We start from the raw sequence: 27,722 nt of genomic DNA, 5'->3' as shown, positions 1-27,722 counted from the left end.
AAGCCAGGGTTAAAGGCTTCAGGGTTTTTGTGGTGTTCCTTGTCACCTAAAATCTCTTAGGATGGTTTGATGGAACCTCCGGGGTTGGCAGAGTAGCTTGTGTTCTGCTTGAAATGCCTTGTCCCAGGGGCCAACTGCAGGTAAGCCTGCCCTCCGTTGGGCACGATGCCCAGTTGAATCTTTAGCTGAGGAGAGTACCCTGCACTTCTCCTGGAGGTTGCGACTCTGAAAGACCCTGTGGATCCAGCAGGTGAAGCATGTGTGCGCTCGTTTGCTGTTTCCCCGGCACACAGCCCGAGTGTAGGACCCTGTTAGCCCCAGCACGCTATCTTCACGGCTGCAGATGCTGCTTCTCACTGCTCGGGTGACCCCGTGGGTCTGAGTCGCCAATTCTTAATCTCTGTGGAGTGTCGGGTGGGTGTCTTGCTTTGAGCCTGACTGTTCTGACTCCTTCGCTTAGGTAGATGTCCCCGGGTAGCCGGTTCGAAAAATCCCACCCCTTGAGTCCCAGTGCGTAAGGGGCGCGCGCGGAGTTTACCTGAGTCCCGGGAGAATTTCCCCAACTCTGGACCTTCCAAACTGGCAGACGGTGGCGGCTGCACTTGGGAATCATCGGGCTCAAAGCCACCCGATTCCATCACCCCGCCTTCAGTTTTTCAGCCTGTTGTAGACCAGAGCTGCCAGCCTGGCTGTGCAGACACTCCTGTTCCTGCACAGGTTTGGGGGCTGAGGACTCGCAGTTCCAGTTAGAAAGAAAAACAGGGGAGCAGGTGGAGACTGCTGGACTTTGTACTGTAAGGCCCCCAAAAAAGGAAACCCCAACTCTGTCCCATGGATGGACGGCAACCCCAATCAACCGCAGGAGGCGTCACTTGATGCAAACCGCAAGAGGTGTTTATTCCAGCGCGCTGGGACCCAACTCAAGGAGTCGAGTCCCTAGCAGAAAATCTTGTAGGTTTATAAAGGCAGAAACCACACATCGGGAGGGGTCACACATGAAAGGGGGAAAAGGGGAAAAGGGGGGACAAAGCTGCCGGGAAATTTCAAAGGGGGGTCTGGGTTTGCTGATAACATACAACATGTTTCACAATGTTTTACAATAGGGCGTAGATTCTGGTCAATAGTTTCTGGTAATCCTACTGTTTGAGCACTATCTGGCTATCAGGCTCAATTTACTCTTTTACTCTCTGTTTGGGAACAGAGAACAGCTTTAAGGGCTTTGTTCCCATTACTGGGAGGGAAACCTTAGGGAGTTGAGATAAAACAGACAGCTTAAAAAAATGTCCATTCTTTCAGTACATTTTGAAAACAGGATATATATACATACACACACACATATATATAAGATATACGTACACATATGTATATATACTTTTTTATTTTTTTAAAGAGAGATCTAAGACACAAAAAAGCGTGGAGACCTTGCTCCTCCGTGCACACCAAGGTGGACCCGGGTCCTAGCCCTCACCGTCTCGGCGGGAAGTGCAGCTCTGGTCCCGAGACAGGAGACACGAGAGTTTGTTGCACAATATTTAAACTTCTTTCTGCTCAGACTGAGTAGGTGTCTAATGGTCCGAAGTTCTTGGGACCTTTGTGATTCTTTCTCCCCCACCCCCTGCACTCTGGAAGGGAGTTGCCCCTCCCCCAGGGAGCAGCCAGGTCTCCTGGGTGGAGCTGTGGACTCTTGTTTTTTCCTTTGGGATTCCAAAAGAGGGTGGTTGCTGAAGGGCGTGGACAGGAGCCTTGGAAAGGGGCTGGGAGACCTTGCTGGGCAGGTCGGTTCTGAAGGAGGAGAGACTCCCACAGATGAAGAAGGGACACCGTGACTGGGATTTGCAACGACTGGCAGCTGGAAGGAGTAGAAGTTCAACTGGACGCCAGGAAACCAGTCCTGAGTACAGAGAGAAAGAAATTTAGGGCACAGGAGGAACAGGTAATTGATTCTCTCTGAGTTCATTTAAAGAATATTCTATGTGGCCAGACTAGTGAGACTTGTTAACCTGTCCCAGCTTTGATTTATGGGCACTGTTTCCATTCTTAACCTTCTGGGACAGACCCAGATTCAAAGATCTTGCTCTGTTTTCTGATTATGTAGAAGTCTTGCCCTCATCTGAAATTTGGAATTAACCTTTGTCATTGTACCAGTAGCAAAAGTCCAGACTGAGAGTGTTGTGCACAGGAAAATGGTTTGGAGGAGGCAGAATGGGGTGCGTTTGCTTAAATTGAGGTGTTCTTCACATATGGTCTAGATAGAGATTTTAAGTATTTATAATTGTGTATACCCATGTAACTCCATCCCATCAAAAAGTAGAATATTTAGTCACACCAGAAGTGTCCCTCATCAGTCCGTGACCCCCAGCCTCAGAGATGACAGTTCTAATATCAGCATAAAGTACTGTAGTTTTGTCTGAAGCCTTGATATAAATGCAGTCATACAGCATATCCTTTTTGTGCCTGAGTTCTTTTAGGAAGCATGTTTGAGATCCATTTGTTGTGTTCCATGTATCAAATAATCTTTGTCGAGGTGTGATTTGCATATAATAAAATGTATACTCTAAGAATGCAGCATGGGAGGTTAGACAGGTGTTTGTAACCATCTCCATCATCAAATCGCAGAGCCTCTTTATCACCCCCAAGAGCGCCCTGTGCTCTTCTGCAATCAGTTCTTCCCGACCTCTTACTCCAGACAACCTCTGGTCTAGTTTTGACCATCATAGATTAGTTTTATTTGCTTTAGGACTTTATATACATTTTTGTGTCTGGATTCTTTGGTACAGCATCCCGTTTTCAATATTCACCCAAGTTTTTGAAGTAGTGCACTGTTTTTTATTGCTCATTACTATTAGTTGTTAAACTATACCACATTGTGTACATTCCCCATTTAATGAAATTTCAGTTGCTTCTTGTTTTTTTACTGTTATGAATATATGAATTTTCTTGGATAGACTGCAAACGATTTTCCAAAGAGTTGGTATCGTTTTACATTCCCACAAGCAGCGTATACAAATTCAGTGGCTCAACATCTTTGCCGATATTTGGTTGCTGGTCTTTTGTGTTTAGCCATGCTAGTGGTTGTGAGATGTTCTCATTTTTTTAAGTTATGATTCCTGATAACTTACCATGTTTTATGAAGCATTTAGGTCTTTTGCTCATCTTTTATTATTAAATTGTAGGACTTCATTATCTATTTTGGACACAGATCTTTTGTCTGATAGTGGCACTGTGTTTTAAGTGTGCAGCTTCCCTTAACATTTTTTAAATAGTATCTGGATGAACAGTTGTGGTTTTTTTGATGAAATCCAATCAATCTCTCTCTCTCTCTCTCTCTCTCTCTCTCTCTCTCTCTCTCTCTCTCTCTCTCTCTCTCTCTCTCCTTTCCATTTACGTTTCCTCCTTTAAGTTGCTTGGATCCCTTACCCAGGCCCTCCTCCAGCAGCTTGCCTGGGGTTAAATGGACTACAACTCTGCTGTATTTGGATGTTTTACTCAAAGTTAAATTCTCTGTTTTAGTAATAAGTTGGTGAAAAGGAATGATTGTCAACTCTGCCATCAGCTAAAAGCAAATACTTTCGTTTTTAGTAATCAGACTTTTAGTTTGCTTCTGTCTGATGGTCTTGACTGGCAGCATCGAAGGCTGGAAAGGTGGACTCTTTGGAACATGTAACTGCTATGAAATAGGCAGTATTTGGTCATCTTCCCAGGCTTCTCTCACAAGCTAAAACTTGGAAGTTCCTGAGTGATAGGAGTGTTTGTGTTACTCACAATGACCCTAGATAACTCTGAGGATTGCTAATGAGCTTATCTTAGAGTGAGGCCCCTAGATAGCCTCAGGATAGAACGAGTCACTAGAGACCCAGTGATTACAGGTTAGAGGGCTGAACATCAGGAAGCGGGTGTGGATGGGCCTGGAGATCAAGCTCTCAAAACTCTTGAATTCACAAGCTTGGAAGAGCTGGTTGCTGAACATGTACAGGTACTGGTGGGCTGGCACCCCCAAAGGAGGCTTGGGAGCTCGGTGGCCCCCATACCTCCTCCTGGCCATTCCTTCATCTGCCTGCTGATCTGGAACCTTTGTAATAACCCTTATAAAAAACCAACAAACACCAGGCACAGTGACGCCTGCCTATAATCCGGGGACTCCAGAGACCGAGGCAGGAGGATTCTGAGTTCCAGGTCAGCCTGAGCAATTTAGCCAGACCCTGTCTCAAAATAAAAAAAGGAGAAGGGCTGGGATTAGCTCAGTGGTAGAGCAGCCCTGGGGTCAATCTCCAGTGCCAGGGAGGCAGCGGGGAAGGGGGCAGTAAACATGTTCCCCTGAGTTCTTTGAACCATCACAGAAAATTCACTGAATCCAAGAAGTGGGTAATGGGAACCTCAGTTTATAACCAGTCTGTCACAAGTAGAGGTGACAACCTACTGCTTGTCGTCTTGTGGGACTGAGCCCTTAACCTGGGGAATCTGACACTATCTCACTTTCTGCAAGTGGACAGCCTCAGGATTGAGTTGAATCGGAGGACACCCCGTTGGTGTCCAAAGGGGACTGCTTGGTGGGAGGGGAACACCCGCACACCTCTGGTCACGGGGCAGTGTTCTGAGGTATGTGTGCAAAAGGAATAAAACAGCTCGTTTATTCCTTCCCTAACAGACACTGGCTCCTTGTGCCTTGGGGCAAATGACATCTTTTGCATAATGTCTCTGGCTCTGCTGCCCAAACTCTTTGGAATTTAGAGGCTGTGAGGTTCATTATTATTTTAAATGATCACACTGTTGCTCTGTTTAACTGCATAAAGCTCTGGGGAGGAAGGTGAAGATCGGGCACCCCCCTCAGGCACCCCGTCTCTAGAGGACTGGAGCAATTAGTTGAGAGGGGCTGGGCTGGAATTGGGTGGAGACTAGGGATTCTAGACAGTTTCCTTCTACATTACTGGCATCTGGGTTGATTCCGATAGTATCTTCTAAGCAAATGTGGAAGAGGATTTGAAGAAGGGATACCCTTCCACCATTCTACTCTCTTGGAAGGACTCTGTCAACTAAAGCTCCTCCTTGACTAGAAAACCCTCCTCCATGCCAGAGATTCCGGAAGCCTTCCGGTGCTGCCAGTTTCTGCAGTTTTTGAGTTTTAATAGTTGCCTATTCTATACAAATGGAAAATATGCCTAGAAAGATCTGCAACCATGGAGTTTTTTGAGTATATATACTTATGCACACACATTACCTAAGAGTTAGGAAACAAGACACTGTCCGTATCTAAAATGTAGACAAGGTGCAAGTTGACTTTGGGTCCCAACCAAGCATGTGTGGTTTCCCCAATACGTGTGTGATCAACACCTGCAAATGTTTATGTGCACACTTATGGGAAGAGCTTAATTCACACAATAACTCTGTAAGCTGAAGCTAACTAAAGGAAGCTCAGAAATAGAGTTGGTAAATGGGTTCTAACCTCTGGTAACTCACTCCTTAGATCCTGGCAACGAAAATGAAGTAGCCTTGTGCTTCTATCTTCAAAAAAGAAAAAGAAAGCCTTCTTTCCTCCACAGACTTAAGATGGCACATGGGCATGTCTTGTGGTCAGTATAAGAATTAAGTTGCTGGGCGCAGTGGCACACGCCTCTAATCTCAGCAGCTCAGGAGGCTGAGGTGCGAGGATCATGAGATCATGAGTTCAGAGCCAGCCTCAGCAACTTAGCGAGGCCTTAAGCAACTCAGTGAGACCCTGTCTCTAAATACAAGTATAGAAAAGGGCTGGGGTGTGGCTCAGTGGTAAAGTGCCCCTGGGTTCAATTCCTGGTAACAAAAAATAAAATTAAAAAGAATTAAGTTAGTTTCAAATATGGCATTTTATTCCTTACTGAAAAGGAAGTGGTTCAAAGTGGAAAAAGCCAACAACATGGTAATCATTGGAATAAAAGAGAGGAGAAAAAAATGATCTCTGATACCAAGAAACTACAAGCATGTAACAGGTGACATAAAAAGAAATGTTCCTAAGGTAGATGGAAACAAAACTAGTAAGAAGCCCCTCCAGGCAAACTCCAAATCAAGTACAAATAGATCTTATATTCTATAGGAGAAGGAGAAAAATGCTGAGCCCCTTACAGTGAAGTAGCCTTAGCTATCCCAGCTAGAAATTATCATTCTTCAAGAACTTCAGCGCCCTCATCTCCTAAATGGGAAGCAGCGGTAAAATGTGTGGCCTTGTGTGGGTATGTGGAGACAGGCCCCAAATAGACAGAGAGGACTTGGATATGAAATTGGAGAGCATGGAGGGTCCCTGGTGGGACAGCAGCAACTTTTTTCACAAGATGAGAAACGGTTACCCTTCCCCTAGCAGAAAAAGAAAGCCAGAGGCACTGAGATTTGTGCTGGTTTTCACATCAGAGCTTGGACTTGAACTCAGTTTTTCTAATTCCAGCTTCACTAATCTTTCCTCTTACCTCGTATCCAGAAAGCCCAGCTGTATCCTCAACATTCCAATTTCATTGTTTTAAATAGTGTTTTTCAGATTGTGGCATCAAAGAGATCCAGTGAGCTGCAAGCATATTTTTTTTAATGATGCAAACAATATTTTCAGGAGGCATTTCAGAGTATAGCTAAGTTTTTTCCTGCAACTTCTGTTTGGGTTAGCAATATGTAAACATACATATGTGATCACAATATACACTAACATACTGTGGGACACAGTCACTGGGTTAGAAGTTGCAGAGAGCCAGGTTCAGTGTGCATGCCTTTAATTCTACCAACTTGGGAGGCTGAGGTAGGAGGATCATAAGTACAAGGTCAGCCTCAGCAACTTAGTAAGGCCCTGTCTCAGAATAAAAAAAATAAAAAGGGCTAGGGGATTTAGCTCCATGTTAGAACTCCCCTGGGTTCAATCCCCAGTGCTGGAAAAAAAAAAAAAAAAAAAGATAAAAATAAAAGATGATGACAGATAGGTAATGATTTCCATGCATTAGTGAGACCTTTAGTTACAAGCTCCCCAGAAGGAAAACTAATGATCTTTTTGCAGTCCAGGTTGCTGTCCCATTTCACAGATAAGCAACTGAACTGCAAGGCTCTTGCAGAATCCAGGACCTCCCTGGACTTTCACTGATGCAGCTAGAAAGGAAAGCTCACTCAGGAACATCAGATAGCACTTGTTCTTACTCTCAGCAGGGCAGGGGTTGGGAGTGGGGGCAGTTAGACCCTCATCCCCTCTACAGGACAGCCTTCCCCAGCTCCCATTCTGAAAATCTACCATCTTGCCTATTCTGAAAATCTACCGTCTTTCCCCACCCTTGACCAGGCTACAGTTGTTTGTTTATTCCATTCATTCAGCGTCTTCCTTGAGGGTCTGCTATGTGTCCGACACTGTTTGAGACACTTAGGATACAACAGTGAACCAGACAGCAGGCCCTGCCCTCCTGAGGCTTACATTCCATAGGCATCTATCATATTTTTCTGCTTGACTTTCACAACTCAATCTAGTTGGGCAGCAATATCCAGAGCATAAGGAAACAAACAGATAAGTAATCCAGGGCCTTTTAACAGCCAGTGACCGTGGGAGTAGTCCTAGGATTCTGAGATACATGGAAAAGATGACTCGGAGTTGGTGGTCAAATCCATGGTCAGCACAGATGGACAGAATGTTCCTGATGTAGAGTCAGCAGATGCCACCCCATCAAGATCACCGTTCAGAAGACTTTAGTAATTGGCTACTGAGGATGTCCTTTCCTATAAGGAGTTCCCAGAAAAACCAGCAGCATCAGGAAGAAGAGAAAGCCCGAGATTTCTGGTGTGAGGGAGTGAGCAGAGGTTAGTCAACCTTGGCCCTGGACAGAATTTTACATTGTCATAGCTGTTCACTGTGGTCACAATCCTGGTTCCAAAATCTGATCATCTTGTTCTCTTCACTGTGTCTTAAAAATGGTGTTTACCTTCTTTTACTTAAGAAAAAAAAACAAGATCCATCTGTGTTGGAGCCCCTTTGTGACAGCAGGGTGGGTAGCAAGCTGTGGCGTCACTCGGCAGGATCCTGCAACTGGACACCTGGAGTTCCACCCAGGAGACTCGTTCTTCTGGAAGAGCACCCTTTTACCTCTCTCTGGCCCACTTTCAAGCTGTTAGTGCCTCTGGAAGCTCTCTAGATGAAGCCACGCTCTCTAGTATGGACATGTTTGTGAAAACGCTTCCTTCCCTCACTGTGAACAGAGGTTGTCTTTGGGTTACTACCAGCAGCAGAGGGGGAAGGGTCACAGGAATGAGGCCAGTGGAGTGGTGAAAGTGTCTGATAGGAGCTGAGGACACCTGGCTTCAGATCTTGACCCTATCGTTTGAATCCAGTCATTGGACATCTTGGATCTTCCATACAATCACCTAAGAATCAGGGGAAATGGTGTCTTTTATAGTTGCTAAGAGGCTTTAATAAGATAATATACAGAAAAGTCTCATACAGCAGGTTAATTTCCTTCCTGTAAATTAATCTCAGACATGAAGGAATAAGAATGAATTTTCTCATGTATACTGCAATCCTCAAGGCAAAGCAAATGTTTTCAAGTTCAGTCACCATAAAATAAGGTCGGTTTTGTTTGTTTTCTGTGTAGTGACTAATGAAAACGTCTTGTGTTATATGTCAGAAGTTTGAATTTCAGGTAATTTCTATAGTAGGAAAAAGTGTTAAAAATTAATTACCTACCTGCCTGCATTGAGTGGTAGTTAATTAATCCTGAAACTGCAGGATTGGAGAAGAGCCCAGTTATAAGGAGGATTGAAGAGCTGGCAGTGTGGCCAGTGGTGGAGCCCTTGCCTAGCATTCACAGACCCAGCACTGCAAAAGGTAAAGTTAAGAAGTAGTAACCTAAGAAGTGATGCCTTCCATCCCAACAGAGTTGGCACCAGTGACAGGAGACAGCAAGTCGGGTCTTCTTCCAGTTTAATTTTTAAACTGAAGAACTGTAAATTCTTAGAAGATGGGACACCCCTGACAAATATCTTGGGTAACTGTTATGTGTCCAGCAAAATACTCGGCCAGTGGAGTGTGATGGAGAGGTGACTGTGAATGAGCACATGCCTTTCCTGGTGGAGTGTTGGGTTAGTTCCATCTGTTCTCTTGGACATGCCTCACCTGGCATGTAACCAGTCCATCAGCCAGTGTTTCACTTGCTTGCATTGGTCCATTGCTTATCAATAACTTGTAGCTACTCATAACCATTTTGGCTTCCCCCAGTGCAAATGAAAAAGAAGGTAATTGATAAAGGAGGGCATGACCGGCTCACTGAGCAACATTTGAGAGAAGCTATTCATTATTCACCTCTTTGTTTCAACACAAATGGATGAAACTCTATCCCTTCATAAAACATTTAGAGGGTCCTGGGTTGGAGCTCAGCACTTGCCTAGCATGCATTGGCTCTGGTTTACGCTCCCCAGCACCTCAAAAGAAGAAAAAAGAAAAGGAATAATTCGCTTTTTGTTACATCCTGGATGCCAAAAGCGATAAATATTATTTAATTTTTGCTTTTTCTTTCCATTTGATTAGCCATGGAGTGTTTGAGAACTTCACCAGGCAATTCCTGGATTTATCCCACCGTGATCCTCTGTTTGTTTGGATTTTTCTCCATGATGAGACCCTCAGAACCATTTCTTATCCCATATTTATCTGGACCAAGTAAAAACCTGACCAGCACAGAGGTGAGTTAATACACACACCTATCTCAATGGAGTTCAGTTCTGTAGGACTCAAACAAGGACATAGGGTCTCATTTAATTTGAAATAAGAATACTTTGACATCAGTGAGTCCCATTATCATAGTATTCTTCACACAATGAAGATGCTCTTCACTCCTCACATCTGCAAAACTGGGCAACCAAAAAATCACCTGTATAGGAAATATTTTAACTTTTGCAGAGTCTTAATGCACAGGAACCTTTCAGATCTCCATTGACTTTATACTACTTTCCCTAAAAAAAGGTCAGTGCTCTAGTCCTAGTAAACTGCTAGGCTGCTCAGTATAAACAAGATCTAATAAAAAAGTTTCATACAGTTACGCATCACATAACAATGCTAAAGTCAATGAAGGATCCCACACACGATGGTGATCCCATAAGATTGCAATGGAGCTGAAAACTTCCTTTCAGCTAGTGATATCATAGCCAACTTACGTTACAGCGCAATGTATGACTCGTGTGTCTATACTGATGTGGGTATAAACAAATCCACCATGCTGCCATCCATAGAAAAATATTATGTATACAATTGTATACAGTATATAGTATTTATTTACTTATTCATTTATTTATTGCTATGGATTGAACCCAGGGGTGCATTACCACTGACCTACATCCCCAACCCTTTCTTTACTGTTTACTTTGAGTCAGGGTCTCACTAAGTTGCCCAGGCTAGCTTCAGATTTGAAAGTCAGTGAGATCATAGGCATGTGTGTGGTGCCTGGCTATAATACTGCTTAATGATAATAAATGACTTCCTGGATTGTGCAATTACCATTTTGTGGCTTTTAATCACTGTTTTAGAATATACTCCTACTTGTAACAACACAAGTTTACTGTAAAGCAGCATGCCAGGGACCACCAGAAGCCCACATGCCTGTGTGTTTTTATGTGTATCCTGGTTCCGCATCTCTTGACCACATCATTTTCTCTTGAGTTTGATTTCATCTTGTGTTGTTTTGTTCATCATGGCCTAAGAGCAACAGGCTACACCATATATACTACATACCTAGTCAGCTGTGCCGTCTGGGTTTGTATAAGGATACGAAGAAAATTGCTCAGTGATGCACTTTTCAGAATATTTCCTCATTGTTAGGTGACACGTGGCCATATTTCTTTAGGGTTCTTATTCAGTTTTTAAAAACTATTTAGTAGGGGCTGTTATGGCTTAGTGGTAGAGTGCTTGCCTAACATGTGCGAGGTAGTAGGTTTGATCCTCAGCGCCACATAAAAATAAATAAATAAAATAAAGGTATTGTGTCCATCTACAATTGAAAAACAAAATTAAAAATAACAACAAGTCTTTAGCAGCAGGCGAGACATTAACAGCTGTCTCTTCCAGCACTCCCTCCTTCCTAGAAAGCAGAATTCTCTTACTTAAATGATCCGCATCTCACTGGGCGTGATCACGTGTGCCCGTAATCCCAGCAACCTGGAAGACTGATGTAGGAGGAGGGCAAGTTCAAAACCATCCTCAGTAACTTAGTGAGACCCTAAGTAATTGAGCAAGATCCTATCTTAAAATAAAAAGACCTGGGGACGTAGCTCAGTAGTTAAGCTCCCCTGCGTTCAGTTCCAGGTCCCCGCTCCCTGCAAAATTCTCTTTTTCTTTATAATGAATGCAACCAAAAAAGGTACCCACCAGCTAGAAAAGTATCCTGGGTTGGCTCTACCCTCTCCAGTCTTGGCAGTGAAAACGCTGTGTGGAGTGTGTGTCTCGCCCTGGAGGACTGATTGGTGCTGGCTTATTGGTGGTCGGGTGGCAAGGCAGAAAGGCAAGCCTGTTCTGCCAAATCACTAGGGAGCGGTTTCAGCTTCCCTCAGACTGCAGAGGTCCTGCCAGCCCAGGAGCCGGGGGTGGTGGTGATGCCTGTAATGCCAATGAGTCAGGACACCGAGGCAGGAGGGTCCCAAGTTCAAGGTCAACCTTCTGAATGTAGAGAGACCTCAGAGGCAGAGTGCCCTGGGGTTCAATCCCCAATACTGGGGGAAAAAAAAAAAAAAAGGAATGGTGTTTCTTTGTGTTTTGTTTTGTTTTAGAACTTGGAAAACCCAGGGAGCAGGGGTAGCTTTTAACAAATTCACTTAACTGTACATATCATTAAAACTTAAATTTCACATCAAGTTCTGACTGCCCACTCTCCCATCATATTCTACAGGGATATAGCTAAGTGTATAAATTAGTTGGGACTCCCTCCCCTCCCCCACTTTTTTTTTTTTTTTTTTTTTTTTTTTTGTGGGGGGAAAGGTTCTGGTTGTTTTTGCAGCACCAATGGGAAAGGAGAATGTCTTTTAGAGGTTTCCTTGAAAATCTGTTTGCAGTCATGCGATTCCACAGAAGATCTGTAAGCTGCAGAATCTGAGCTACACCCTGCAGGTCCCCTACAGATGCACGGGGCTTGTGGTCTTGCCGTTTTGCTTTGCAGATCACCAATGAGATCCTTCCTGTTTGGACCTACTCTTACCTGGTGCTGCTGCTCCCGGTGTTTGTCCTCACGGATTACATGCGCTACAAGCCGGTCATCGTCTTACAGGGGCTAAGCTTCATCGTCACCTGGCTGCTGCTGCTGTTTGGCCAAGGAGTGAAGGTCATGCAGCTGGTCGAGTGCGTCTATGGTTTGGTGTCGGCCACCGAGGTGGCCTACTACGCCTACATATACAGCGTGGTCAGCCCAGAGCACTACCAGAAGGTGAGCGGCTACTGTCGGAGTGCCACGCTGGTGGCCTACACGGCGGCCTCGGTGCTGGCCCAGCTCCTGGTTTCCCTGGCAAACCTGTCCTACTTTGACCTCAACGTCATCACCTTGGCCTCCGTCTCCCTGGCCTTCTTTTTCTCACTCTTTCTACCAATGCCGAAGAAGAGCATGTTTTTCCATGCAAAACCCAGCAAAGAAGCTCCGCAGAGGACACCAGGACAGGCTGCTGTCCTAGAAGAAGCCGGTAGGAGTCATGAGGCGGCCTGTCAAGAATCAGGCACCCTTTCCCAGCATCTGGAGGAGAGCCAGCCCAGCAGCCCGAAGCCAGGAAACAAGGCTTTGAGGATCTGTGTGCAGTGGTTCCAGGATTTGCGAGAGTGCTACGCCTCAAAGCGTCTTTTCTACTGGTCCCTGTGGTGGGCTTTTTCCACTGCAGGTTTTAACCAGGTTTTGAACTATGTGCAGATCCTGTGGGACGACAAGGCCCCTTCCCAAGATTCCTCAGTCTATAATGGAGCAGTAGAAGCTATTGCAACATTTGGAGGTAGGTAAACATCACTCTATCTTCCTTTGCTGGGCTGCACTTTAAATTCATTTCTCTGGGTATTTTTCCAGAGTGGTAAATAATTAGCTCTGTTCAGAGGCCTGATAATTTTTTTCAAGATTGGAAGATTCTGGAAAAATAAGGAGTATCATAACCTTTTACATAATGCGTAATGTCTAGCTAAACGTAATTCAAAGAGCTCAGACCTTAGATCCAAACACTTAAATTGCAGTTGAATCCCTCAGACTCCATTTCATCCTTTGGACAAGTATGAGTGTTCCCTGTTCTCCCGGAGGTGTTTTCTAATATCAAAAGGAAAAAGACTTGCCTAAGTAATGAGTTTTTATTAATTATTTTATAAAATACATTAAGGCTTCCAAAATCTCACTGAGAGAGTCTAGTTAATGATCTAACTAGTACTCATCCTAGTAATTCTGTATACCAACAATTTTCAAAAGTAGTTTTTTTTTTTTTTTTTAATGAGGGGTAAAAGAGATATGAGAGTCAAGACTCTAATATCAGAGAGAAATCTGCCTTTGAAGTTTATTCTACAATAAATGTTTACATCCTTGTAAATGGAAACTTCAATGCCAAATGAGGCTTTGAAGATATTTTTTGGGAAGTGAGGTTTTTCCACACCCTCAGACAAACTGTTTTAGAAAACTCACATGGTGAGTGTTTTATTTTTGTCTACCTTTTCGGGGCTCAAGGGTCACTCCCCAAAACTGATTGTGTCTACATTGGCTCACTGAAATGACTGCTCCTACCTTCCAAATTCTTGGGGGAAATTGACCTTTGTAGACATGGCCCATTTTTAGGTCACAGGTGGGAAAATTCATTGATTGATTTTTAGTCATTTTGAAACTTAAATGCCATTTACTTTGTTAAATAGAACCACAATTACTAACGCTGATTACCGTTGGTGATACAGTCTCTTAAACCCTACAAATTAATAGAGGTCTTTTCATCCAAACGTTAAGCACATGAGGCAAGCTGGGAACCTATCTGGTACACAGGACTGAAAAACTGTACGAGAGAAGGTAGAGGACAGGTCAGCAGTGAGGCCAGGACCCTCACGGAGCATTTATTTGTTTCATCCTTTTCTGTCCTGTGTGTTGTGATCAGTGTAGCCTTGGTGTGTGGTTTCTCCTTGCACTGCTGTGGGTAGGAAGCTTTCTGGACCCTCTACCTAGTCTAGTGCCTGGTGTGCAATAGATACTGATTAGAAGTGTACGACCGCAGCGGTGTGGAGCAGGACCAGGCTCTGTTCAACCGGGACATGGATTCGGGGGCTGGCGCTGCGGCCTCCTCGACTGCAGATCTGGCCATCCCTGAGGAGATATTGATCACAAATATCTAAAAATGGGATCAGATGTTGAGAGTGACCAATCTTCTGGAAGTCATCTGATGAAGTCCAGTCACCGACAGGTGTTTATCTCAGAAATCATAAACATAGAAGGATCTTAATGGAGTTTTGCTTGCAGTCAGAAATGGGGCTTGGGAAATCAGAAACCTACATCAAATTAGAAAAACTTGGAAAGTTTCAGTCTTAAAGGATTTAAAACATGCAAACATAGTAACCTTACAAGACATCATTTACACAGATAAATCTTTGGCTCTGGTCCTTGAGTATCTGAATGGTGTCACATCAAGACTTGAAACCACAGAACCTTCTCATTAATAAAAAAGGAAAGTCTGATCCTGGGCCAACATGTTGAAGATTTGGACCTACATTTTCTTCTATAAGATGAAGGGTCTCTGTTCTGATTCTGAGGTCCTTGATCCATTGTGAGTTGAGTTTTGTGCAGGGTGAGAGATAGGGGTTTAGGTTCATTCTGCTGCATATGGATTTCCAGTTTTCCCAGCACCATTTGTTGAAGAGGCTATCTTTTCTCAATTGCATATTTTTGGCCCCTTTTTCTAGTATGAGAAAATTGTATTTATTTGGGTTTGTGTCCATGTCCTCTATTCTGTACCATCGATCTACCTGTCTATTTTGGTGCCAATACCATGCTGTTTTTGTTACTATTGCTTTGTAGTATAGTTGAAGGTCTGGAATTGTGATATCCCCTGTTTTGCTGTTCCTGCTAAGGATTGCTTTGGCTATTCTGGATTTCTTATTCTTCCAGATGAATTTCATGGTTGTTTGCTCTATTTCTGTGAGGTACATCAATTTGAATTTTAATTGGAATTGCATTGAATCTGTATAGCACTTTTGGTAGTATGGCCATAGACTTCCTTAACAGGACTCCCATAGCACAAGAAATAAAAGCAAGAACCAATAACTGGGATAGATACAAACTAAAAAGCTTTCTCTCAGTGAAGGAAACTATCAGCAATATGAAAAGAGAGCCTACAGCGTGGGAAAAAATCTTTGCCACTCATACTTCAGATAGAGCACTGATTTCCAGAATACATAAAGAACTCAAAAAACTCTACACGAAGAATACAAATAACCCAATCAACAGATGGGCTAAAGAAATGAACAGACACTTCACAGAAGAAGATCTACAAGCAATCAACAGATATATGAAAAAATGTTCAACTTCTCTACTAATAAGAGAAATGCAAATCAAAACTACCCTAAGATTTCATCTCACCCCAAGTAGAATGGCAATTATCAAGAATACAGGCAACAATAGGTGTTGGTGAGGATGTGGGGGAAAAGGTACACTCATACATTGCTGGTGGGGTTGCAAATTAGTGCAGCCACTCTGGAAAGCAGCATGCAGATTCCTCAGAAAACTTGGAATGGAACCACCATTTGACCCAGCTATCCCACTCCTTGGCCTCTACCCATAGGACTTAAAATCAGCATACTACAGAGATACAGCCACATCAATGTTCATAGCTGCTCAATTCACAATAGCCAGATTGTGGAACCAACCTAGATGTCCTTCAATTGATGAATGGATAAGGAAACTGTGGTACATATATAGAATGGAACATTACTCAGCCATAAAGAATAATAAAATTATGGCATTTGCCGGCAAATGGATGAAATTGGAGAATATCATGCTGAGTGAGAAAAGCCAATCTCAAAAACCCAATGGAAGAATGATCTCACTGATAAGTAGATGATGACACATAATGGGGGTGGGAGGGGGCAAGAATGGAGGAAGGAGGGACTGTATAGAGGGAAAAGAGGGGTGGGAGGGGTGGGGGGAGGGAAAAATAACAGAAAGAATCAAACAACATTACCCTATGTAAATGTATGATTACACAAATTGTATGCCTTTACTCCATGTACAAAGAAACAACATGTATCCCATTTTGTTTACAATAAAAATAAATTTTAAAAAATAAGTAAATAAAAATAAAAAAGGGAAATTTAAAAAAAAAAGAAGTGTATGACCAAGTAATTGAGAATATAGGAAATGAAAAGAGAAGAAAACCTGGATGAAAAAGGACAGATCTTCACTTAAACAGATCACACAATTTTTGTGAAAGCAAGGTATTCATTCATCTTTCAGAAATGCGTGAGAGCTGGGTGTTTTTAGGTAGTCGATCGTTCCTGTGTGCAATGTCAGTATGTTGATTTTCCCCATGCTTCGTTTGCAGGGGCCCTGGCTGCCTTCGCAGTGGGTTATGTGAAAGTCAACTGGGATCTGCTGGGAGAGCTGGCTCTGGCCATCTTCTCCACTGTCAGCGCAGGGTCTCTGCTCCTCATGTACTACGCGCCCAGCATCTGGGCATGCTACGCTGGCTATTTGTTGTTCAAGTCCAGCTATATGCTTCTTATAACCATAGCAGTGTGAGTATTACCAAGCACTTTTTCCCACTCTTTTCTATTCCTGAATTTCCTCTGAGAACTTCAGAAGGATCTCAATCAATTACAACATTAAATGCAATTGCAATATCAGATCACAATATTGAAATCAATTGTAATATATAGTGATTGCAATATTAAATTGCAATATTAAAACTACTAAATTTTAAACCCAATGCAACCAAGTCATCTTGCCATTTAACTGTTTGCTCTCTGAATTTTGCTCAAATTAGTCACTCAGGAAAAAAGCTCTGCTACCTTCTAAATCACAAATGAATACAATATCTGGTTTCAGTGATTTTTTTTATTTCCAGCAATTCTTCATGATAAAACAGAAACAATGATACATCATAAGGATTTTATTTTAATTTCCAGCAATTTTCCATAGTAAGGTATAGTGTGATTTCATTTTAAATGCCTAAGTTTAGATTTCATCACTAATCTCATTGAACCGCTTGAATAATTCTAAGCACATACTTTTCTGTGAACCAAATATTCCCAGGAAAGTTATAAAAAGTTGGATACTGAAATAAAGTAGATACAAAGATGAAAAGAAACGTAATTGCTCTGATACACGGAAGCAAATGGCGTTTAATCATTTTTTAAAGAAGATCTCTGGGATATAGGATTTCCTATAATCTTCGCATTTATTTTTCAGAGATATGTTTTAGAAAATGATTAAGGAATGAGTTGGTTTGTACAAGTCTAGTTAAAGCTGAATACAGGAAATGTGCTTTAGTATTAACTAAAGAGATGAGAAAAACTTGAATTTCAAGGTGCATAAAAAAGTTGAGAGTTTTATCAGGTTTATTTGTTTTTCTTGTGAATAATCTTTGATAAACAATTGACAAAACAGTGAAGTAGAGCAGCAGGAAAAGCATTGTGAGACAAAGGAAGGAGAAGAAACTAGTTGGCGAGTTTATTTTTTCCCCTGTATTCCTATGGCTTAATGGATCAAATTCATGTCTTGAGTTTTTTTGTTTGTTTTTTTTCCGTTAAAAAAAATTCAAAGCCAAAGCCTGCATTTCAAAGAATTTTAAAAATCTCTGTAATTAAAAATTAAATGCAGATTCAGTCAATTGTTTAACCACTCATGATCTAGATCTTCCAAATAATGATTCCCACACTAAACTTTGTCAATGCCGGCAATTGACAGTAAATGAAATGATACTAAAAAATGTGTTCCCCAGATTAGGTAGTCCTTGCATTTTCTTAAAACTTCACTGGGAAGCAGTATCTAAAATCACATGACAGCCAATATTTTCATGTTATGAGAATTTAAATCATTCAGGTTTAATTTTTAGAAAACACTAAATTGGAGGAATTTTCCCGTTATCTTTCATGACATTTAATCCCTTTGCTCCACCTGTCTTGTATGCTAAGGGATTTAGACACGAAGTACAATTAACCACACCGTTTTCTCTCCAGTTTCTATCTTTGGAAGAAAGAATCCTCTGTACCTTGTGGTTAACATACTCGTTCAACATTTCACGGTAGATTTCAGATCGCAGTGAACCTTAGCGTGGAGCGCTATGCCCTGGTGTTCGGAATGAACACCTTTATTGCCTTGGTGATTCAGACTGTCATGACTGTGATTGTGGTGGATCAGACAGGGCTCAACCTGCAAGTCAGCACGCAGGTAAGCGCCTGGACCTCTGCTTTCCTACTAATGTAGTTTCTGGGGATGTAGAATAACTAAGTTGCCTCCAAAGTTCTTCACCAACTAGCAGTAGTTTGATTTCTTGAATTCCTTGACTAGGCAAACATAAAAACACACAATTCCTTAATTATATTAAGACACCATGTAGGTCGACATTTACCTGGGTAAGAGAGGTAAGAAGTAGCCTCAGGGTCTTAAATTCATCCTTACAGATAAATGCATGTAAGTCAGTCCTGGTGGCACAGGCCTTTAATGCCAGCACTCAGGAGTCTGAGGCTAGAGGATCACTTGTTTAGGAGTTTGAGACCAGTCTGGGTAACATAGCAAGACTCTGTTTCCAGAAAAAAAAAAAAGGAGTTTGAGACAGTACAATGCACTATTCCAGCCTCCAAACACAGACACATAGATAGATCAGTGGAATCTAATGTGTTTTCTCTGTTTATAACAGTAGCTGGAATTTGAATCTAGGCAATCTGCTCCAAAACCAGTGACTCTGGATCCCTGCATTGCTTATGTTTTCACACTTGCTTCTTCTAAGCTAGAAGAGGGAATTGTCTCATCTACATGGCCCATCCTCAGATCCTGGGTCTCGTTTACCCCATAATCCAAACAAATTGACAGCATCTTTCCGTATTATCAGTGACACAGGTGTTCAGATTTTATATGTGGCTAATTATTTGTTTTTCTCCAGTTTTTAGTTTACGGGAGCTACTTTGCAGTCATTGCTGGAATTTTCCTAATGAGAAGCATATACATTCTCTACTCTGCCAAATGCAAAAAGGAAGTACAGAGTCCAACTCAGCCACACCCAGAAGAACCCAGTAGCACCGTCATGGCAACAAAGTTCTGACCTTATTAGATCAACTGTGATGGTTTTCAGATCGGTGAATGGGAAGGCAAGATTCTGAGAAGGCTAGCTTGAGATGTGTCGCCACACATGGACTCCAGTGAGTCTTTCCAAAACCACAACAAAGCCTCAGCTTTAGAGCAGATGTCTGTGAGCCCAGCTGAGCTGTGTGTAGTCAGTAGGACTCATCACGGATGAACAGCCCATGTTGGGGATTCCCTTGAATAGCAGTAACTGGAAATTCTAGCTCCAGTCACTTAGAAGAACGTGCAAACAGCATGGAAACAAGCCCCAAGGCAACACCAGCCACCTTGGATTGATGGTCCCCCTAGTGAGCAGACACACTAACCGTGCTGACCTGTGGCTTGGCTTGAATGCGTATCGGATCTAGGTTGGCAACACCTGGGACATTCTTGGTCCCATGAGCCATTTTTCTTCCTTCTCCTGTAAGTGTATCTCTTTTTTAATTTTGCAGTTCTCTGAGAGAATAACAAGATTTGGTCCCATTTCTAGGGGCTGCTCTTCAATTCTGAAAACAACATTATTCACGAGCTATGATTTGGTATTTTTGCCATTTTCATTTTTTTCATGATTATTTTTCATTTTGTGCTCTGCTGAGCTTTGTGTTGAAACTACCTCAGGAATAGCTCCAGATACCCCTGCTTGTCCAGAGCAAGACAATCACATCAATTCTCAGTGAGCTGGAAGGGGCAGCGAGCCTCCTCCCCGTCATGAACCCAGAGGGGTGTAATGCTGCATCAGTGCGATATCTAAAATAGAACACTGTGCAAGGAATTTCCAGGGGTTCTAACAGTATTTATAAAAAAATAAACATACACTTGGGGAAATTAAACATCTAATTTGTGTTTATTTATTTCTATTTCTTTTTGGTGCTGGAAATTGAACCCACAGCTTCATATGGGATAAATGTGCAATCTACCACCAAGCTATACCCCCACCCCATAAACCCTTAATTTTTTTTTAATTATTTTTATTTGGCTTTTAATTTTTTACAGACTGCATTTTGATTCATTGTACACAAATGGGGTACATAATTTCATTTCTATGGTTGTACACAATGCAGAGATTGTGCTAAATAAATTGCATCTAAATTTTTTAAAGAGTCCAGCTTTTTTGTTAGAATTCTGCTATAAGTTATCTGAACATCCATCATTTGGAACTTAACAATGGAGATTATGTTGAGCAGTCAGTCGCTGAGAATAAAGAACACTTATTGAAGATTATTTCAGACCTACTTCACTCCAAATCTCAAAATTCTTTCACTAGACTGAAAATAAGATTCAGCCCCGAACCTAACACAGCAGCACCCACTTCTCCAGTTTTGCTTTCCGTACTTTCAGGTGTGTCAGCGACAGTCTGGTAAGTAGAAAGTCCCAGGAATAAACAGCTCCTCAGCTGAACTGTATGGTATTCCAAGTGCCACAAACGAAGTCCTGGTCTTCTCTCTGTCCTGCCCGGGACGGGAATCATCCCTTGGTCCAGCATATCCACGGGACTCACCCGGAGTCACTCAGAAGTTCTCTGCGTTTTCAAATCACCTTTGGTGGTATCTGGGTGCCTGCATTCAAGCAACCCTTATTTTTCTAAAAAATGACCTCAACGTACCAAAGTAGTGATGCCGGGAATTCAAAGATGCTGGAGAGAAGCCTGTTGTCGTGGGATGTGTGCAGAAGGAAAACTATGCATGCAGGTTCCAGGCATCTAGGGGCCTTAGAGTGTGTCCCCCAGGGACAACAGGACAATGGGGACAATAAAGCCGATGACTTCTACACTTATTCCTAAGGACGGAAGGTGTTAGCACAATTAAAAAAGAAAACAAATCAGAAACCAAAAAGTTAGAAAGGAAGAGGCAAAATTAGTATTCCAGAGGTTGTAATCATATCACCAAGAGTCTCGACTAAAAATCAAAATGGTATAGGCAGTAAGTATGTGGAAACCGACAGTTTTCATAATACAGCAACTGTGGAGAAGGTCTGAAGAAAGAAGACCCGGGAGCTCTAACCACAACTATCCCATAGTCATGACCTCAACTACAAAAGAGTTTGGGGAAGTAATTTAGTTTCATAAAATATAACCAAATTGATTTCTGATGAGTACATTCCGGTAGCCAATCTACTAACCTGCTGCCTCAATCTTGGATCACCGCCAAAATCTACAAAGCCTCTCCTGGGCTGTTCATATAGTTATCATCTTTTGTTGTTTTTGTTGTTCTTTTTATACATGACAGTAGAATGTATTTTGACATATCAAACATACATGGAGTATCACTTCGCATTCTTATGGTTGTACACAATGTGTAGTTACACTGGTCGTGAATTCATTTATGAACATAGGAAAGTGACGTCCCATTCATTCTACTGTCTTTCCCATTACCATCCCTCCTTCCTTCCCCCGATACCGCTCCTGTCTGATTCAGTGAACCTCCACTCCTCCCTCCCCCAGCCTATTGTGAACAGCATCCACATATCACAATATTCTGCCTTTGGGTTTTTGGGATTGGCTATTTCACTTAGCACGATAGCCTTCTGTTCCATCCATTTACGGTGTAATACCATAATTTCATTCTTCTTTATGGCTGAGTAATATTCCATTGTGTATATGTACCACATTTTTGTTATCCATTCATCTATTGAAGGGCACCTAGGTTGGTTCCAGGGCTTAAATATTATGAATTGAGCTGTTATGAACATTGATGTGGCTGCGTCACTATAGTATGCTGATTTTAAATCCTAAGGATATATGCCAGGAAGTGGGATAACTGGGTCAAATGGTGGTTGCAGTCCAAGTTTTCTGAGGAATCTCCATACTGCTTTCCAGAGTGGTTGCACCAATTTAAGTCCCACCAGCAATGTATGAGTGTACCTTTTCCCCACATCCTCTCCAACATTTATTGTTGCTTATAATCTTGATAATCGCCATTCTGACTAGAGTGAGATGAAATCCCAGTGTAGTTTTAATTTACATTTCTCTAATTGCTAGAGATGTTGAACATATTTTCACATATTTGTTGACCATTCATATTTCTTCTGTGAAGTGCCTGTTCAGTTCCTTTGCCCATTTATTGATTGGGTTATTTGGTTTTTTTGATATTAAGTTTTGTGAGTTCTTTATATATCTTGGAGATTAAGGCTCTATGTGAGGTGCATGTGGCAAAGATTTTCACCCATTCTGTAGACTTTCCTTCATATTCTTAATTGTTTCCTTTGCTGTGAAGAAGCTTTATAGTTTTATACCATCCCATTTATTAATTCTTGATTTTACTTCTTGTACTCTTAGGAGTCTTGTTGAGGAGGTTAGTTCCTAAATCAACATGATAGATTTAGGCCTACTTTTTCTTCCATTGGGCACAGGTTCTCTGGTCTAAAACCTAGGTCCTTGATTTGCTTAGAGTTGAGTTTTTTGCAGGGCAAAAGATAGGAGTAATATTTCATTTTACTACATATGGATTTTCAGTTTCCTCAGCACCCTTAGTTAAAGAGGCTATCTTTTCTCCAATGAATGTTTATAGCACCTTTGTCTAGTATGAGGTAACTGTATTTATGTGGGTTTGTCTCCATGTCTTCTATTCTGTACCATTAGTCTTTGTGTCTGTTTTGGTGCCAATACCATGCTGTTTTTGTTACTATAGTTCTATAGTATAATTTAAGGTCTGGTATTGTGGTGCCTCCTGCTTTACTTTCCTTGCTGAGGATTGCTTTGGCTATTCTGGGCCTCTTATTTTTCCAAATGAATTTCATGATGGCTTTTTCTATTTCCATAAAGAAGATCACTGGAACCTTAGTAGGAATTGTATTAAATTTGAATAGCACTTTTGGTAGTACAGCCATTTTGGAAATATTAATTCTGCCTATCCAAAAACATGAGAGAGCTTTCCATCTTCTAAGATCTTCAATTTCTTTCTTTAGTGTTCTGTAGTTTTCATTGTGGAGGTCCTTCACCTTTTCCATCAGATTGATTTCAAAATATTTTATTTCCTTTGAGGCTATTGTGAATGGGATAGTTTTCCTAATTTCTCTTTCAGTTGATTCATCACTGATGTATAGGAGTGCAAATATTCTATATCTGTCCATTAAGTCTAAATTATTATTATTTGTGTGTGTGTGTGTGTGTGTGTGTGTGTGTGTGTGGTGCTGGGGATTGAACCCAGGACCTTGTGCATGTGAGGCAAGCACTCTACCAACTGAGCTATATCCCCAGCCCAAGTCTAAATTATTAATTTTTTTAGTTCTACAGCTTCTTTATTTGTATTATTATTATTATTATTATTATTATTTTGAGGATCTATCCAGTGCTGAGAGAAGTATGTTAAGTCACTCAATATTATTGTATTGTGGTCTTTTGCATCTTGGAATTAAGAAGAGTTTGTTTGATGTACATAAATGCTCCATTGTTTGGGGCATAAATATTTATGATTATTTTGTCTTGTTCATGTATAATTCTCTTAAGCAATATTTTAATATTTAGACCTTCTTCATCTCTTCTGATAAACTTTGACTTGAAGTCCACTTTATCTGATATGAGGATTATTTATGAGATCCAGTGAATGGTATTTTTTCCCATCCTTTTACTTTCAGTCTGTGGATGTCTTTGCCTATGAGGTGAGTCTCCTGGAGGCAGTGTATTTTTGGGTCTTGTTTTTTAATCCATTCTGCCAGTCTGTGTCTTTTGATTGATCAGTTTAGGCCATTTACCTTCAATGTTATTACTGAGATATGATTTTTACTTCCTGTCATTTCAATTTATTTCTGGTTCTTAATTGGAATTGGTTTATCCATTGGTTCACTGTTCTTTTGGTGTAGTTCCTCCCTTTGCTGGCTTTCACTTTTTAAAAAATTTCTTCTCATGAAATATCTTAGTGTGTTTTTATAGTGCAGTCCTTCTAGTTGTGAATTCTTTTAACTTTGGTTTATCATGGAAGATTTTTATTTCATCAATTCTGAAGCTTAATTTTTCTGGAAATGGTATTCTTGGCTGCATCCATTTTTGTTCAGATCTTGGTATGTACTATTCCATGACCTCCTAACTTTGAAGTTCTGGGTTGAGAGATAGCTGAGATCTGGATTAGTTTCCCTCTAAATATTACCTGTCATTTTCTCTGGCAGTCTTTAAAACTGTATGTTAGGCATTTTCATCATAATAAGCCTTGCTGTGAGTATGTTGTACTTTTGTACATTTAGGGTCCTTTAAACCTCCTGTATTTGATTCTTCCATTTCATTCTTTAGGATTGGGAAATTTTCTGATATCATTTCATTGAAAAGATTATAAATTCCTTTGGTTTGTCTCTCCAAGTCTTCATTTATCCCAATAAATCTTAAATTTGGTCTTTTCAGGTTATTCCATATTTCTTAGAAGTTCTGTTCATGGTCTCTTAACATCTTTTCTCCATGGTCAACTTTGTTTTCAAGATTATATATTTTGTCTTCATTGCTTGAAATTGTCTTCCATGTGAGCTAGTCTATTGATGATGCTTTCAATTGAACTCTTAATTTGGTTTATTGATTCCTTCATTTCAATGATATCTTTTTTTTTTTTTCAGAATCTCTATTTCCTTATTGAAGTGATCTTTTGCTACCTGTATTTGCTGTCCTACATCATCCTTTACTGTACAGATCAGTTTAACTATGTACATTCTAAACCCTTCTCTGACATTTCTTCCACTGTGGTATTGATGGATTCTGTTGGAGTATCTTGGTTTATTTTGGGGTGATTTATTCCCTTGCTTTTTCATGTTGTTTGTGTGTCTACCCATCTAACAGTATGGATCTGAGGCAGTAGAGTTTCTACCCTGTGGACTTAGAGTGTCCCTGAAGGTTTCCACTGCCTCACTGTTTAGGGAAGACAAATAATAACAATAACCATTGCAAACAATATATAGCATTAAACCAAATAGTTCCTACTATGACATCTATAATGTTAATTATCCCAATAAACAGAAATTATATGATCAGTTATTGCCTACAGTAAAAACAGCAAGCTTGTGAAAGGGTATACAATTTCAAGTAGTAGATAGGGAGTGAACAGAAGTGATACAGGATGTGAATGATTGTGAGGAAGGAGGAGAGAAGATGGAAGTAAACATTAAAGGATGAGCGAAAGAGGGAACAATAGAGATTGGCTGTCAGTGGAAGAAAAGAAAGAATGGGAATCAAGGGAAACAGGTTAGAGAAAAAACTATAAAGTAAAAAAATTTAAAAAGAAAAAGAAAACAAACAAAACTAAAATATACTAATCAAACATCCTAGTCTTCAAAAAACTGATCCATGAAAAACAATTAGCTTCAAAAATGCTAGAAATGAGAAACAAAACAAATATGAGTATGTATAAATATCCATGTACCATTAAGGTCACAATTAAACAGAGAAAAGAAAAGAAAAAGAAAAAATTTCTGGATGAAAAGTTAAAGAATTCTTTCTGTTGGAGTTCAAAATATTCTCAGCTTCGCTTCTCAGCAGGGTTCGATGGAGTCAGCTGGAGTGCTGTGCTCCACCCAGTGGACTGCTGGAGTGAGAGGTGATCCTGTGGACAGAGTTCCTGGAGGCAGGGTTAAGGTTTGTGGGCTCCAGGTTCTTGGCTGAATGCCGATTGGTCTGGAGATTCTGAATCAGCGCACCTCCAGGGCCCAGTAATTGTTGGTCTGTGCTGGAAGACTACACCCCAGGGATCTCCCCTGGGTTCCACTTGTGTGGTGGTGGAGCCAGTTCTTAGTCTCCTAAGTCACCAGCAGACCCCATGTTTCTTGGTCTTGGGTTTCATCTCTCCTGCCCCCACCCTTCTGAGTTCCCAGCCTGATATGTCTCTCCCAGCTGGTCCTGCAAGTAGCAAGACTGGAGAGAGAGGGGTAGAGCCAGTGGGTTTCCACAAGCAGTTGTCCCCTGTGTAAACCTTTCTCCATGTTTGATTTTCTCCTGGTCGCATAGGCACACTCTATGTCTTGTAGTGTGGGTTTGCCAGGCCTGTATTATGGGCCAAACTTGGGTTTGCCAGGAATCGGCTTCCTTAGCTGCTGACCTCTGCACCACGGCTGCAATATAGTTCCTTCCTTTATCCTCCAGTCACCACCTGGAGATGGCAGCTTCTTTCCCACACAAGGGTATTGTGCAATGCACCTTTCAGTTTAATCAGGCAATGTCCTTGATCTCTCAATGCTCTGTACCTAGACATACCTCAGGTGTCCTAAAAATGCAGGTTCCTTTAATTCCCTTATCTCTTCACTTTGCTCATGAAGAGTCCACTCTGGTGCTTCCAGCCCAGTAGCTTCAGCATTATTTTATTATATCCAGCCTTCTGAGTCCCCAATTTGCTTTGAATGTCCAGTTTTAAATCAGTAAAGCCCCACCCCCCACACTTTTTTTTTTTTTTTTTTTTTTTGTTCACCCATCTTACTGAGATGCTGCCTGTCAGCTTTCTTGGTTTTACACCATGAAGCCAGTCAGGAAAGTGACCTCCTCTGTTCTGCCATTTTGAAAACCACTGTAATCATCTTTTCAGATAGATTTTTCTCTATGAAAGAGCAACTATATCTGAGATAGAAATGTGACCCCAAAGAAGTATGAATACATGCTTATTTTGCATTTATGATGGCAGACAGACTTCTACTCTCAGATAATAACAAAAGGTTGACTTTGGTGGGGCCTCCCAAGATGGTGGTGTGCATTGTGGTGATCGCCAAGGGGGATTACCCTCTATACAGCAGCAGCACCCCCATGGAGAGCCAGCTGAATCCCACTACATGGTGCATCCACCTCCCTGGATGTGGTGGATGAGAAGATCTGCACCATGGAGAAGGCCCTTGTGGACCAGAGGGAGCTCTACCTGGCTTTGAGCTACCGGGCAAAGGACTACAAGGTCTATGGCTACATAACCAACTCCAAGGTGAGGTTTGTCATGGTGGTGAATTCCTCCAACACAACCCTTCAAAGCAACAAAATTCTGGAAGCTGCATTACTCCTACACAGATGTGATGTGCAACCCCTTTTATATCCCTGGGGCCTTCGACAACTTGGTGACGTCTATAATGATCCAGGTGTGCTGAGAGGACTCTGCCCTGAAGAGATGCAGCCTGTGCAGAACTGTGCTTACAGACCTCTTCTTTTGTCATTTCTGTCCTGAATGTTGCAATGTGCCCCAGGAGCCAGGTGAGGCTTGTGCAAGTTGTCTCTCCACTAAAGGCCTTTTGAGGTTAAAAAAAAAAAAAAGTTGAATTTGTTTTCATCACCATAAATAAGATTAAATGAGCTTTATGTAGTCTTACCTGTCTGTCTTCACACACAAAAACATGGCGGTAGGTAGTTGGAATTCAAAACATTCAAAGACCTTACATATATTTCAGATTGTAGAGTCTCACCTTGGTCTTTCAAATGGTCCTATTATCCTGATTAATCTGTCTTAAATGAGCAGGTGTGCCACTTTTAGGTACATAATCCAGGTAAAGCCAAGAGAGTGTGTGTAGAACCACCACTGATGTTGGTTAGACTAAAGAGAAAGGTGG

The 27,722-nt window shown here is 41.5% G+C and overlaps 1 protein-coding gene and 1 pseudogene across 2 annotated transcripts; both read left to right on the top strand.

Annotated features, from left to right (window-relative positions):
• The first annotated feature begins 1,587 nt into the window (after positions 1-1,587).
• Positions 1,588-20,054, top strand: SLC19A3 (solute carrier family 19 member 3). The gene is made up of 6 exons (XM_079132635.1): positions 1,588-1,933; positions 9,509-9,660; positions 12,123-12,936; positions 16,498-16,690; positions 18,203-18,344; positions 19,057-20,054. The coding sequence occupies exons 2-6, from the start codon at positions 9,511-9,513 to the stop codon at positions 19,213-19,215; spliced, it is 1,458 nt and encodes a 485-aa protein (XP_078988761.1). The 5' UTR covers positions 1,588-1,933; positions 9,509-9,510; the 3' UTR covers positions 19,216-20,054.
• Positions 20,055-26,666: 6,612 nt separating this feature from the next.
• Positions 26,667-27,368, top strand: LOC306656991 (trafficking protein particle complex subunit 2-like protein; annotated as a pseudogene). The gene has a single exon. The product of its transcript is annotated as a trafficking protein particle complex subunit 2-like protein (transcript).
• The last annotated feature ends 354 nt before the right edge of the window (positions 27,369-27,722 follow it).

This window comes from Sciurus vulgaris, assembly GCF_902686455.1.
Source record: "Sciurus vulgaris genome assembly, chromosome: 3".
Taxonomy (NCBI): domain Eukaryota; kingdom Metazoa; phylum Chordata; class Mammalia; order Rodentia; family Sciuridae; genus Sciurus; species Sciurus vulgaris.
This window is presented reverse-complemented; position numbering and strand designations above follow the sequence as displayed.

Bases quoted from the DNA above. Each gene is read 5' to 3' on its own strand.
- SLC19A3 (XM_079132635.1), top strand. From the start codon at position 9,511: ATGGAGTGTTTGAGAACTTCACCAGGCAATTCCTGGATTTATCCCACC. The intron at 12,937-16,497 runs GTAGGTAAACAT...CTTCGTTTGCAG, and splicing joins AGCTATTGCAACATTTGGAG to GGGCCCTGGCTGCCTTCGCA. The intron at 16,691-18,202 runs GTGAGTATTACC...ATTTCACGGTAG, and splicing joins CTTCTTATAACCATAGCAGT to ATTTCAGATCGCAGTGAACC.